Source organism: Rhyacophila brunnea, unplaced genomic scaffold, assembly GCF_057557595.1.
Source record: "Rhyacophila brunnea isolate RB1 unplaced genomic scaffold, BYU_Rbru_1.0 scaffold_24, whole genome shotgun sequence".
Lineage (NCBI taxonomy): Eukaryota > Metazoa > Arthropoda > Insecta > Trichoptera > Rhyacophilidae > Rhyacophila > Rhyacophila brunnea.
The window spans coordinates 8,830,744-8,845,084 of NW_028232904.1; the positions used below are offsets into that span (position 1 = coordinate 8,830,744).

At 34.3% G+C, this 14,341-nt stretch overlaps 1 protein-coding gene across 1 annotated transcript; it reads right to left on the bottom strand.

Annotated features, from left to right (window-relative positions):
• Positions 1 to 11,034: 11,034 nt before the first annotated feature.
• Positions 11,035 to 14,341, bottom strand: LOC147068996 (uncharacterized). The gene has a single exon (XM_085951168.1). It carries the CDS (start codon positions 14,281 to 14,283, stop codon positions 12,253 to 12,255), a length of 2,031 nt encoding a protein of 676 aa, XP_085807294.1. The 5' UTR covers positions 14,284 to 14,341; the 3' UTR covers positions 11,035 to 12,252.

Below are 14,341 nucleotides of genomic sequence, written 5' to 3' on the forward strand. Positions count from 1 at the left end.
TAATTCTACTTAAAAATGGCTAAGAGTATTAAAAAAATGCATTGGCATCGTGTTCTGATATATTCTAAAAGTTTTAAATGTCTAGCTAGTCGGGAAGTTAGTTAAAAATCGATTGTAAGATTTATACCGGACAAACAACCACCAGACAAATAAGAATACATCCTAATAAAAACGTAAAATCATTCTGCATTAAAGGTTGATTTTGACAAAAACGGATATTCGACAAACCAATCCTATACCGACGATATATGTACCAGTCACTACAAAAATATGCCTTGAACGTGTTAATGTTAATTATTAATCAATTAATTAATATTAAAAACAATAATAATAACTGCCTTTTGAAATTATTTTACTGAAAATTGAATGTGCTTTTTTAAATCACCTACGGTTTTTTCCCAAACTCAGGGTATTACGATAAAAATGTTTTATAAAATAACATGAATATGTATTTTACAAATACTGGGGCACACTCGGCTGTAAGTCCATTAGGCGGCAGCCTCTCCACTTTCAATTTTATCAGATACTAGGATGTTTATGAAACTATCGTCGTCTCTGTGTGCAAGGAAAAAGAGAGACATGTCAAGCTTATGTAAACTCAATGCTTCGTCTACTTAATGCATCGATATTCCAGTACCACATTTGAAAAGCATCTATTTGCTTTCCAATAATGGTTGGTTTGTATTGCAACCTATGTTAGGTTACATTGAAATTTAAACTGTTAACATTCTTAATTATTAACCCTGTTATTTAGAATTAAATTGTAAACTTTTTAAATTAATCCTGTTATTCAAATCTAAATTGTAAAATTAACCCCGTTATTCAAATTTTAATTGTAAATTTCTAAATTATCTATGTGAGTGTGCAGTGTAAATTTGATGCTTTTACCAGCAGATATCATACATAACTTGATCATTCATCAAAAGTATGTACAAATACTATGAACAATTGAATTACCAGTGTCAAAAATTATAAGATTTTCTTGTTGCAGGTTTTTTTTAGACAGCCGCATGCCATTATCTTACCTTTCAAACCTTCTGTCAAACAACAACCTATTGCGCAAATAATTTGATTGCCATTGATACAAAACTGTTTGAATATAATCATGTTCTAAGTAATGTACAAACAAGTGAAAATTACGAATGACAATCGACGCGTGGGACATGCTTGTTATGCTTCAAATACATTACGATACACGTCGCGTACTGTCATGTTGTCACACTGACAAATTTAGTCTTTGGTTTCGTCATTTTGCAGAATATTTTGAACGGTCACTATCTCTGTAAATTTAATGATGGAGAGTGCCAACTATTACAAGTATTAGTATTTTGAATTATTTATTATTCATGGTATCAATTATCAATGTTCAATTATCAAATAGTATCAATTAATTTTAACAGTTTCTACGTGTCTTCTTTCGACCATGTCCGATCCTAATAGGGCCGATCATATGGGCCTCCACAGAGTGGAGGTTTGTATTAACAGATTTTGTTTTTACGAGAAATAGATGTCAGCCACTTGCTCAACCTATTAGGTCCATACTCTGATTCATACACAAATTGGAAACAATATGTGTACTTGCCAGACCCAGGATTCGAACCTGGGATCCACGACGCTATAGGCCGACGCTTAAGCCACGTGGCCATCGTGTGAGACGTGTGCGTACGTTAAAATGACTTCCATCCATAGATATTAATTTGAACAGAACCCAACCTGCAGACCATAGATAGCCAACCACTAAAAACAAAAAACATGGGATTTTGACATGAGTCGAAAATGTGTAGGCATATAGAAATTGATAAAAAAACTTTCATTGAGTCATGCGGGTGTCGATGCAGTGCGGTACGCGTGAGGTGACCTCATTGTGGTTATGGTGATTTCGGCAGATTTTGCTAACTGACAACGTTCGTTTAAAGGTTCAAAATGTGCTACGGGATGGGAGTATCAGTCTGAACATTTTAAACACCAAGAAAAACGACATTACACACTTTTTTCCGTAACGGCAGCTTACTGTGACAGCACATAACGTGGTGATAATGTATTTGAAGCATTATAGACAATGCTGTGTTGACTCTGTCAGTCAGTGCAGTGAGTAACATTCCGTTTATATGTGCTGGCTCACTTACTTTTGCCAGTGGTATGGGAGAGGAGCATAGCGAAGGTTTGCAAAGTAAAAAATGGATGCGTAAACATACTTATAATAAACAATTATTGTGATAAAACTACTGTCTTATGTTTCCTAACTTAAAATGTACTTATTTTTGTAACAAATTATACACAGAGCCCAATGATTTTTTATATTACAATAAAATATTATATTATTAAGATGTAATGCAATATGCAGATATATACTAGAGACATCTATTAACAGAACAAAATTATAACGCATGAGATTAAACACAATTTACTAAAAAATTACGGTTAACCCATTAACTAAGACTTTATTTTTGTATATAGAATACTAAATTGAATTTCAAACGAAAGTATCTGTGGAAATCATTTTTTTTTTTTTGAACATCAATAAAAAAAGGATGCTTTAGGATGCTACAAATCAAGATAAGGTTAAATAATCATTATTGTATATATCAGAAAAGTTGATAGAGGGCTTGGAAGTAAAAAAATCGTGATAGGCACAGCCGTTAGGGTTAATCTCATGGTTGAAGTATTTTGATTTGTGTCATAACTATAACGTCTGACATCACTGGCCTTATTGATGTAATGCCGCTGTTGGCGTGAGTGGCTTCCTTTTTCTTTCTCTGTCTTTTATAAAAATTGTATATTTATTTTTTTAATATAAAATACAGTCGAACTTGGTTATTACGATCACGGAAATATCGACATCTCGGATGTAATGAGGAAACATTCGTTGACATTTTAGTTTATGATTTTCTCGATACATTTATTCAGTTTTATAATGAACTACTTCTTGGGTATACCGAGCAAAACTGTTAATGTGTCGATCGTTTAAAAACAACATTTCGACCCTAACCAATAAAATCCGACCGGGCAGTTAACTAGACCTAACTGGTAAACTAATTGGTGTTTTCGCCGACAACATTGAAAAAGTATCCACGCATATGGTTAAAATTGCATGTAAAAAATCCAAGCTTTGCGAAGTCAGTAGGTACCTACCAGCGCCGGCGGCTCAGCACTCCATTACAATAAACAACTTCTTTTGTAGTTTATGAATGCATGCTTATTTCGGGGTTTTTTAGGATAGTTTTCAGATTTTTTATGTTCTATGCTTAAATAGAATGTGATGCGAAAAATGTTATATAACGAGTTATGCTTATAACGAGCAAATTCAGTTGGTCCCATCTTCCTCGTAATAACCAAGCTTGACGGTATTTATTTTTTTAATATATAATATACAAATCAGTCTGATTGCGCACTTATAAGTGCTCACAGGCATAGTGTTGGGATCCCTGTAATGTCTTTATTGTATACATGGGATCTATGAACCAATGTGTTGAGTGAATTACTAACAATCGCCATGTTGTTTAAAATCATCTGATGTTTCTCAGTGGTTTCATCTCCGACTTATAAATTAACATGTAAATATTATTTTTTTATCATATTGGATGCGAAGGGAAGGAAAAAACACTTTACTTTATCGCAGACTGATTTTAATTTTAACAGAAGGTGCCTTAGAATAATGTTTCCGTTGAGTTAACAACTATTTATTCATCTATTGTATTTAAAGTTATATTGTTACGCTGTGTTAATCGTGTCCACCTATCGTGCCAGCCATATGCCCTGTCTGGGAGACGATATTAAAAAATTAGATAATTAACCAATTATAATAATGAAAGATTAATCTATATTAAATGTACAGAGTAGCGTGCTATGAGCATTGTGCGTAATGTTGCGAGAAAAAAAAGCTATCTGAACACTGCCGTTTGGAAAGGTGCGCCAGTAGCGCCTAAATCATTTTTTTTCTCAACGCTGCGTGCTGCTCTTTATAACGGTAAATTTTAACGTCATGAACATAGTATCAGTTTGATGGGGTAATATCGTTGTAAACGAATATATATTTTATGGTATGACAAAAAATGTTCCATAACCCCTGGATCAATGTAAGGCGATTGCAACTGTGTTAAACTAAGGATTGCAATACCAGTATCCAGTATTTTACGATACCGAAATACCGGTTTTAAAAATCAAACAATACCGATATATTCGGAAGATACTGGAAAGTGGAAACAAAATGTATTAATTAACATAAAAGGTTTTACCCAACTATACAACTGACATGTTATTGTCTATGCTCATTTGTAGAGCATTGACAGTAACGAGAAGGAAACACATGTGGGTATTTATATTGTTTTATATTTTGTATGAAGCACAATTACACTGGTGATATTAGACGGCCGGATAACACGAAAGTATATTAATCTAAGAATTTACACGTACAGGTTTATAATGATACTTTTAAATTTGATATTTTAAGGTAAGGTCTAGGTTCTCGTGAAGTCTACATTTTTTGAAGCTCTGTTTGACAACTGTGCCGTTTCCGTCTCATTATTGTCTATGCTCTGAAAATGAGCATAGGCAATAACATTTCAGTTGTAGAGTTGGGTAAAACCTTTACAGGTAGACTGTAATTTTTTTTCGGGTTACGCAATGTCTGGTTTACTTCCGTGACCCTTCATTGTCCTTGGTGACCAATAAATGTCACATGCTATCAAATATTAATATTTTAACCTCTTCACTGCGGAGAATTAATTTACTATTTAATTACAACATTTAAATAACATGCTAATTATATATAATGGCCAACTAATGAGGACACAACAGCAGTGCCGTCAGCGCTGAAAAGGTTTTAAAGAGATTTTTACGTATATATTATAATTTATTGGTAGATACTTCTGTTTTTTATGATTATTTTACGAATACCGGTATTCAATAGGAAATACCGGTATTGATATTTTAATTCAGTATTGGAATCCCTAGTGTTAACTGATTCTAGTATAAGACAGTTGCAATTGTGTTATAACAGTGTACCATGCAATTTGCTGTACCATAGACAAACCGGTAAACATCTCTGACCAATCAATGTAAAATAAAAGTGTCTTTTAGTATATAACAATATTATAAATGTTGTGAATCGAGTTATGATCGTTTAATGTATTATGTGTAATAGCTGTTACGAATGGCTAATTTCCTTACTTACATAAAAGCCTACTTAATTTTTGTAAAACTAAATTAATATTATTTATTTATTACGTTGCGTAGTTAGTCAATTGAAATATTATTCAACGACGTATGTAATGCGTAAAATTTTGCCAAATAGATCTTTGGCGTGAGTTATCAGTAACGTAGACCATTCCGAGGATAGGTATAAGCTTATCACCAAAAAAAATCTTTTGGCAGAATTTTTCTCAGCATTATAATGGAGTTTTACCATGTGAATGCCAGTTAAATTAAATAAATTAATTATTTAAATATATATTGTGGTTACTGCCAAAAGAAGGTAAGTTTTGAAATCATGTTATGGAGTAATTGCAATTTGATGTTTGATATGCTCTATAAAATCAGGTATAATGCAAATTTCTTTGTTCTTTATGTGCTTATTCTATATTATATCGGATGGCTCTAGCATACATATATAGACTCACAATCCGCTGTTAACTCTAAATACCTAAATTATCGACTTACCAACTTTTGGCAGTAACCCACGATATATTTTTATATCTTGTGTATACACTTGCTAATTATACTGTATATGTATTATAAAAATGTGTATGTTTATTGTACAATATTGTAAACAAAAGTATTTTATATAAAAATGTTATATTTTTGTCAATTTTTATGTTTTATTTAATTGCCCCCTTGAAAGAAAGACTTGTCATTTGGAATAGGAAAAAATGAAAACCTGCCTGTTACAAAACTTAAATCAGTTATATCAAATCACCTTTATTGCAATAATATAGAGTTAATAATACATTAGAACCTCGACATAACAGACTAATGCGGGTGAGGGGGTGTCAATTAAGTGCTAACACCGCGACTGGCGCGTTTGGAGTCGTTGGCCTTTAGATATAATTAATGTGTTATTTAAAGGGTTAGCAGTGATTGTGTTAAGCCGAAAGTCCATTATATAAAAACACAAACAAAATCCTGTTTATTCGTCTTTAGATGATATATCCAGACATACTCGTTGTGGAGAGACGTTAATGTTTGATATTGATGCGCTTGCTTTCGGTAATCCTGCTTTGAAAAAAGAATCAAGTTTCGCACTTTTGAAGTTTGTTGTTTTTTTATAATCAATTTTCTCTGCCAGTGGTGGCCATACCGTGGTGCAAGCGCCAAACGTGGCACATTGGATGACTACAAGTGGCGCATTGCATCTTTGTGCCAACTTATTCTTCTGAAGTAGGCGCCATAACTGAATCCATCTTCATATTCTCATCACCTGTGCTCTCAGTTCAAGTCATACAGAGTTCTTACTCATCAGTTCGTCTCATTTTTTTGACAGTTTACAATAATTGTAGGATGTGAACAGTGTGTGTGTATGAGAGAGAGAGAGTGTGGGTGAGATGCGGTATGACTCAGTTCAGATGGTAGCGATGGATATGAACAAGCATTATCATCCATGAAATTGATTAAAAGCAAAACAAGGTCGCGAATAACTGATTCAAATTTGAAGAATTCTCTGCTGCTCTCAGTAACAAATTTAACACCAAACATTGAAAGATTAGCGAAATCTAAACACTCAAAGCTCTCAGTGCTCTACCCTGCTCAGAGCTCTCTCTCTCTCTCATCACATCCAACTGTAGTCCCGAGTTATCTTCACCAAACGAGACTCTCCGGCAGCTGTAGCACCATCAGCGGGGTCCACGACATCGATCGCTCGTCCAAGAGATCATTTCTGACTATTATAGATTGGTGCTCCAATAAACGTGTTTTTTTAACTGGCATTAATTAATTTAATTGCGTTATAATAGTTAATATTCCTTTTCCTCCCCTAAGCAAAGCAGATCCTACCCCTATCCTTATTTTCCAACCGTGAACGTAAGAAGTTAGAAAAGGTGCTTGAGTTTGGCGCATCTGAACTCGTCTGTGAAAAAATTATGGTATGCAAAAGGTTGGCGGCTACCCCTGCTCTATGCTAATGCGTGTAATATAGTTAAATTTCGTTATCTGAGGAATAGTTAACAAAATAAATGTTATTAGATTATCATGCGCAGAACATTGTTTACAAGCCGTGACACTTGGATATGTATAACATTAACAGAAGATTTTTAACAATTTTTACATTTAACCGGATATTTTTTCCGTTATATCGAGGTTCTACTGTAAGTATTGAAACTATACAGAATCCAGACAGCTGCAGATATTTTGGCAGAATATGACAATACTATAAAGATATGAACGTAGTGTTGTAGGGAGAGGTCATTTTACAACGTTTTTCTTAGCTCGTATTCTTATTTGCCCGGTACAAATCTTGCAATCGATTTTTAACTAACATCCCGACTAGCTAGACATTTGAAACTTTTAGAACATATCAGAACACGATGCCAATGCTTTAAGTAGAATTGATTTCATTTTCAGTTAATTCTGTTTTGTATGAAAAGTTATACTATTATTGGTTGCTAAGTGGGTCCTAGCAACTAAATTATCTATATTCATTATTATCCTAAGAGATTTTGGAAAACGCACCAACAGCTCATTTAAGCGACATTTTATTGTTATTTTTACATCTTGACTTCGAAATGTGCGCTACCGATTGAATTGACCAAATTTGAGAAATATCCGATGATTTTCCAGAAACGTGATGTTTATATCTGATATTTTCTCATATACCGTATACGATTCGCCATATTTCTTTTAACGCACAACAGAATGACGTCTTTGTCGCTAATCCTTTATTGACAAACGGAATCGATTATTTTTATTCAAATATCGTAATATAGGCATTGGCGCACTTTTTTCCGGTGAGAAAACCATAATCTTGGTACAATTCACTACGTAAATTATATTCTGACAGGCGCGTCCGCCACTGCTATAGTATCATAGAAACGTGATATTCCAAATTTGATTTTTTAAAATACTTTGTGGCTGTTCACGCACTCTTTTTTTTATTGAATAATTACCTATGCTTCTAATTTCCATATATCACAATAAAGTCATATTAAACTAACAAAGTTGCCATTGCAAACAATGAAAGAAATTAATACGAATTGTTATAGTTATCAAAATGTGTGATATTGTATAATATCTACCTCTTTTTACCATCCCTATCATCATCAATCTTGACCTATCCACTGCTGGAAGAAGGCCTCCTCAGCCTTAATCTACTCCTTACTTACACATGAATCGCTATATTTATCAAAATCAGTGATATTATATTATTATCTACCTATCTATATATAATGCCATTAATATCATGAGCCTCAATAAATCCACTGCTGAAAGAAGGCCTCTCTACGTTGATTGTATTCTTGACAGTCTTGAATTTCTATATTTATTAAAAATGCTAATGTTATTTATCTACATATTCATATCGTCATCATCATCATCAATCCACTGCTGGATAAAGGCCTCCCTTGCCTGATTCTACTCCTTTCTGTCATTTGAATTGCTGTATTTTTCAAAATCGGTGATATTATATTTATCTACATATTCATATTGTCATCAACATCAACCAGAATCAATCCACTGCTGGATGAAGGGTTCCGCAACCTGATTATACTACTAGTGGTTAAACGAATTTGTGATATTATACCTATTTCTATCATCCTTATCATTATCGACCTGAACCAATCCACTACTGGATAAAGGCCTCCCTAACCTGTTTCTATTCCTTTTAGTCATTTGAATTGCTGTATTTATCAAAATCGGTGATATTAAATTATATCTATTTATATTGCCCATGAGCCCGAATCAATCCACTAGTGGATGAAGGCCTCTTTAAGTTGTTTGCATTTCTGTCGGTCATATGAATTGCTATATTTATCAAAATTGCTGATATTATATTTACCCATTCATAATATCGTCATTATCATCATCAACCAAGATCAATCCACTGCTGGATGAAGGTTATCCCAACATAATTCTACTCTTCTTGGTCATGTAAACTGCTATATTTTTTTGTAATTTATGGCTTTATATACCTACCCATTTATATCGTCATCAACCTGTATCAATCAACTGCTGGATGAAGGCCTCTTTAAGCTGATTCCATATCTTTAGGTCTTATTAATTCCTATTCCTATCAGAATTGGTCTAGAATAGACTCAGATATAATATGTATTGCTTTATTATTTATCAACATTTGTCTCGATATGAATGTCCCGCACCGGGAAACTATATTGTTCAAGGTTAATTTTTAAATCAAAATATGATTTTTAAAATATTATTCTATGGCTCCAAGCATTTATTTTTTATAGACAATGAAACAAAATAATGTTTAAATTTATTTTTTATGCTGCTAACTTTTTTCTATTACGTAAATGGGACCCGAAAGAGATTAATATTCACGTTATATTGGATCGCTATTTATGATAATCATGATTGAGATGTATAATTATTTATCATATTTAAATGCACATACCTACACATATATTGTATTAAAATGACAGTGGTAGCAATCGGCGATTGCCAGCTGTTCTGCTAGGCCTAGCAGCCTGAAATGGTGTCAGACGATATTGAGAAGGCCAGACTCCAGAATAAACTACGCATATAACTCCAAACTTGTATTGGCAGTGACGACATGCAAATCGTAAAACTGACAAATCAGCTAAATGTTCAACTGTCTGACGTGAATGAAAATCCATCCCGAAGGGAAAACTATGGCGCCGTCCATACATACTTTACAATTATATTAAAATCCATCACCAAGTCATTATGACGAAAAGCTGTCTGCAAGACCTAGCGAGACAGACTGGAGAGAGCCAGCTGGCTCAGCTAGTTAATATTATTAATATATACGTGCGTTACTATGGAAATCAATATGACATTTCAGTATTATTTCTATCAAGTACAAATTTTTTTGATCGTTTAAGCTAAGTAGTCAAGTCAAGTTTATATGATTTAAGTCAAGTTTATATGATTCAACAGAAAATTTAAAAACGTATATAAAAAGTTCTTTTTATCTTGTAATTATTTCAACTATATACATCCTTTTAAAAATGAATGAAATTTTGATCAGTAAGTAAACCCAGCAGGGTTGTTTAGGAGTGCCCAAGTGAAGGTTTCGATATGTGTTTAGACAGTGACGTCCCAAAACAAAATGCCGCCCCTAGGCAGCACCAAAATACCGCCCCATTTTTTATTCCGTATTTTTATCATCCTTTCATGACACCAATATCTAAGAAATGTGTTGTATGGATACATTACTAACAAGACCTACCTATATCTACTACTTAATCTAATTTAAATGCCATCTCTGCTTCAATAGACAAATATTGCGAGTCCACGGATTCAGATAGGTACATTTTAAAATACATGTAACAACTTCCAAAACTCGCGAGTGACTGGTAAAAATATTTTGATAAATTTTAAATTAGGTAAGTATGTATCTACCTATAATTCAAATGTAATTCGCAATGCACATGTCATTGTTGATCACCAAGAACAACGGAAGTTAACTAATCGCGAACCCGACAAAAAAAAATCCAATCCTGTTAAACCTTTTATAGTAATTAATACACTTTGTTTCCAACCAGTGAGCTGATTTTTTAATGGAAAGAAATTTCCTTTATTACTAAGTTTAGGTAGCTATTTCTATATACCTATACCTAATGATTCTCCTCGATTTGCCGCCCTCCGGATAACTGCCGCATCCAAGCAACGCTCAATCTGCCTATCCCCACGGGACACCCACACAGTGGCCTGTGTTTAGTCCCAGAACATGGACTTAATAAATTGAACAAGTGGCTAACATCCATTTTTTGTAAAAAAAATTTAAATAGGTACAACTTAGTAGGACATAGTAATTAATTTTTTATTTTTCACATGCTGTGTCCATTAGTAAGTCAATGGCGTGGACAAGGAAAGGAAGATAATACAGCAAACACCATTAGTAATAATAAATTAGCAATGTTTTTATTTCATTTATAATAAAATATCATTGGTCAAACGTGTAAAATGCGTAAATCTTATTTTAGTAAAAAATTGAATACATTTATCGTATAACTGTCTCCGTGTAAAATTGTTTTGGTAATTGTGTCGCAGATGCCGTCATGAGCTTTTACCATTTTTTTTACGAAAACAGTTTATCCCATATAGTCAATTATAATAAATACCTTTTTCTGTTGGCGCATAGGCTTTTCGATCCAATAATTGTTAATTTAAAATTTGAAATTTTCATACATTTTGATGCATCATTATCACAAACTAAGATTATATTAGGTAATATTAGGTTGGGGTAGGTTAGGTTTGGTTTGGTCTAAAAAGAAAGTTATAAAATCTCATGACGGCATCTGCGGCACATTTACCATTGCAACCACAATATGTCATAATCATTTCAAAAACAATTCACAAGGTTTGCTAAAATACAAGAAATCTTCATTTTGTTTCATTTGTTCATTTTTAATTTCAAAATTATATTTAAAACAATAATAAGATAGTTTTTAATGTCATTTAAAACAAAAGTTGTAAAATCGATAACATAATATGAGGTGTCAATATTAGAGACCATCGATATTACGAAAAAATGCCATGGGTTATTTCGTTTACATTTTTACTTTTAGACAATTCAATATTTCCCAGTAAATTGAGTAAATCATCAATATCCAACACAAAACGGCACTTTGAAGAAACCCCATCAATCATTTCACGTCTTTTGGACCATGTCCCCATTATGTATAGTCCTACAGCTCCATGATAGTATAAAGATTCTGTAAGAACAGAGGCAGACAGCCATGCATGTATCCTCCCAAAAAGTCACAACTTCACCTTTGAGAGAAAATGGTGTCTCTTAAAATCCTGGAATAGTTTATTGAAATCGTCGTTCGCCATGTCTGCATCTTTATCATCAGTCGGGGTTGATCCACTGTTAAAGGTAGGCGTCTCTTAGCCCTTTCCAATCTACCTGATCCCTGGTTCTTTGCTGCCAGTTTGCTGCAGGTTTTAGGATGACCCTGTAGGCTGCTTGGGACTACTGCATAACTGTATTTATCCAGCAGTCGCATATTGATATAAAAAACGTGAATTTGAGACAGGCGCAAGATTCGCATTGTCAGAATCGTCTTTTAAGTGATCAGTTACAATTTCATACAACTCGATACAGTCACTGAGATGCTTTTATCATAAAATAGCAGAGAACTTATGATCCGGAAAGTTGACTTCATTATCAGCAGCATCGAATTGTTTAAACGTCGGCACAAACTGGGAATCGCAAAACGAACAGATCTGTTCGTCGATTGGAAGCCGCGAATGTCCGTTGCTCTTACACAGCGGGCAAACGAGACAGCTGTCGTTGCTCAAGTCTTGCAGTGTCACGCAGCAGTACTGCCTCGGGTGACCAGCCAAGCATTCGACGTTATCCAGCCGTTCCTCACACCATTCACATTCGTTCACCACATCGCTCAAAACCAGCTTGGTATGCTTTGTAACTTTTTTTAAAACATTATCAATACCATAGTCGTCTTTGGATTCTTTCGCGTGATATTTCAAAAAACGAACTTGCAACGACAAAGTTGTACTATCGAAATTGTCTAGAATTCTTGACTCTTCGTATTTTGAAATTAATTTCCCGACGTATAATTTCACATGCGAAATGAGGATGTACAGAAACCATTGTTTTTTAATTTCCGGAGTATAATCGGCCGAAATCGTCATGAGCATAATATGCGTCCACAGACATATCTTCGCGTTATATATCGGCGTGTCTTTCGTAAGGTTAAGTGAAATTTTCGGATGATACGTCTTTTTAAGAATCGATATCCGCGATAAATCCATAAAATCCCACTGTTCCGTCAATACTTTACTCTGATTTTTAATCACCGTGTCCAGGAAATTGATTTCGTGCTGTCCATAGATAACAACGCTAGACGTAGACTTTCCGAAGAGACGATCGGTGTTTACGCACGGAGTCAGACAGAGGACGCAGATGGCTGCGTTTCGAGACAGACACGTTCCGTACAGAGTATTACAGCTTTTATCAATTTTCGTTGTAATTTTTTTACACTTAACGTGAAAATCATCACCGTCTAACATTACAAATTGACATAAATTCAATTCTCCGGTATAAGACGAAACGATAAACTGATCCTCCAATAACTTATTAATACCGGTAATAGAAAGGTTTCCTAAATTTTTTACAATCGTACGTTCAATTCCTAAATTTAGTGATAAAAGAATAATAATTAAATAACTACGTTTAGTTACAATTATATAGTTTGTGGCGTTGTTCCATTTACCTGTAGTTATACTAGAAATCTTCACCTGGTCTCTGTCAGGTAATATCATCAGTTGCTTAACAAAACTTAACTGTAAATCTCCGTCAAGTTTCAACTGAAAGCATTCAAGTAAACCGTCGGAATCGCCGATAATCAAGAGCATATTGTTTTCATTTAATTTCATCCAGTGTGTTGATACAATATTGTTTAAAGTACTATGTAGAACCTGCTCCAGATTTGCTGTCTGATTCGCGTTCGGTGTAACACTAGAACTTAATCTGTGTATATAAACATCGCCACTTCTTTGAGAGGTAGCCAGAAAAGAGATAAAAATTCCATCTTGATAATACGAAGGACTCCACGCCGTCGAAGTCGAAGTCAACTGTTTACATCGTTTCATAAATTCGTCAAAGTAATTTTTATTTTTAACCATTTCACTGAGACAATTAGAACCTTTCAAATGATTAATTATATGATTTGATATATCCACTTTGATAACCCAGTGAGGGGATTGATACTCCCATAATGTAACACTTCCACTATTTGTTAATAGAGCGAGGAGACAGTTTTTGGTTCCCGCTAAGCCGGCTGGGGACCACACGGCTTTTAAAAAACCGATCGGCATCGGCGAAATGATTTTCCATTGCGGCAGTAAATTAGGGTTGTAGAATATCGTCGAGGTCTCGTCCTTCGATAATGACTGCAGCGCGGTCAGGTCGAAGCCCGCGTGCTCTGTGGGATAGTAAACCAGCGGAGAAATGAACGATTTGTCGAATCCAAACTCCGGAAATATGCTCTTGGGATCCGGTTTAAAATGGAATACGTCGAGGCCGTCGTCAGTTATCACGTAGAATGTGTCATCCTCTGACCAGTCGCAGCAGAAACCATCGGATATTTTGAATATCGATACACTCTGGCTGATCTCTGTCAACTCCATTTTTACAATGGTTGTTTACGTCCAATATTATTCAATGTTCGTGCAGAAACAGATCTGT

Coding starts and splice junctions, on each gene's coding strand:
- LOC147068996 (XM_085951168.1), bottom strand. CDS start 14,283: ATGGAGTTGACAGAGATCAGCCAGAGTGTATCGATATTCAAAATATCC.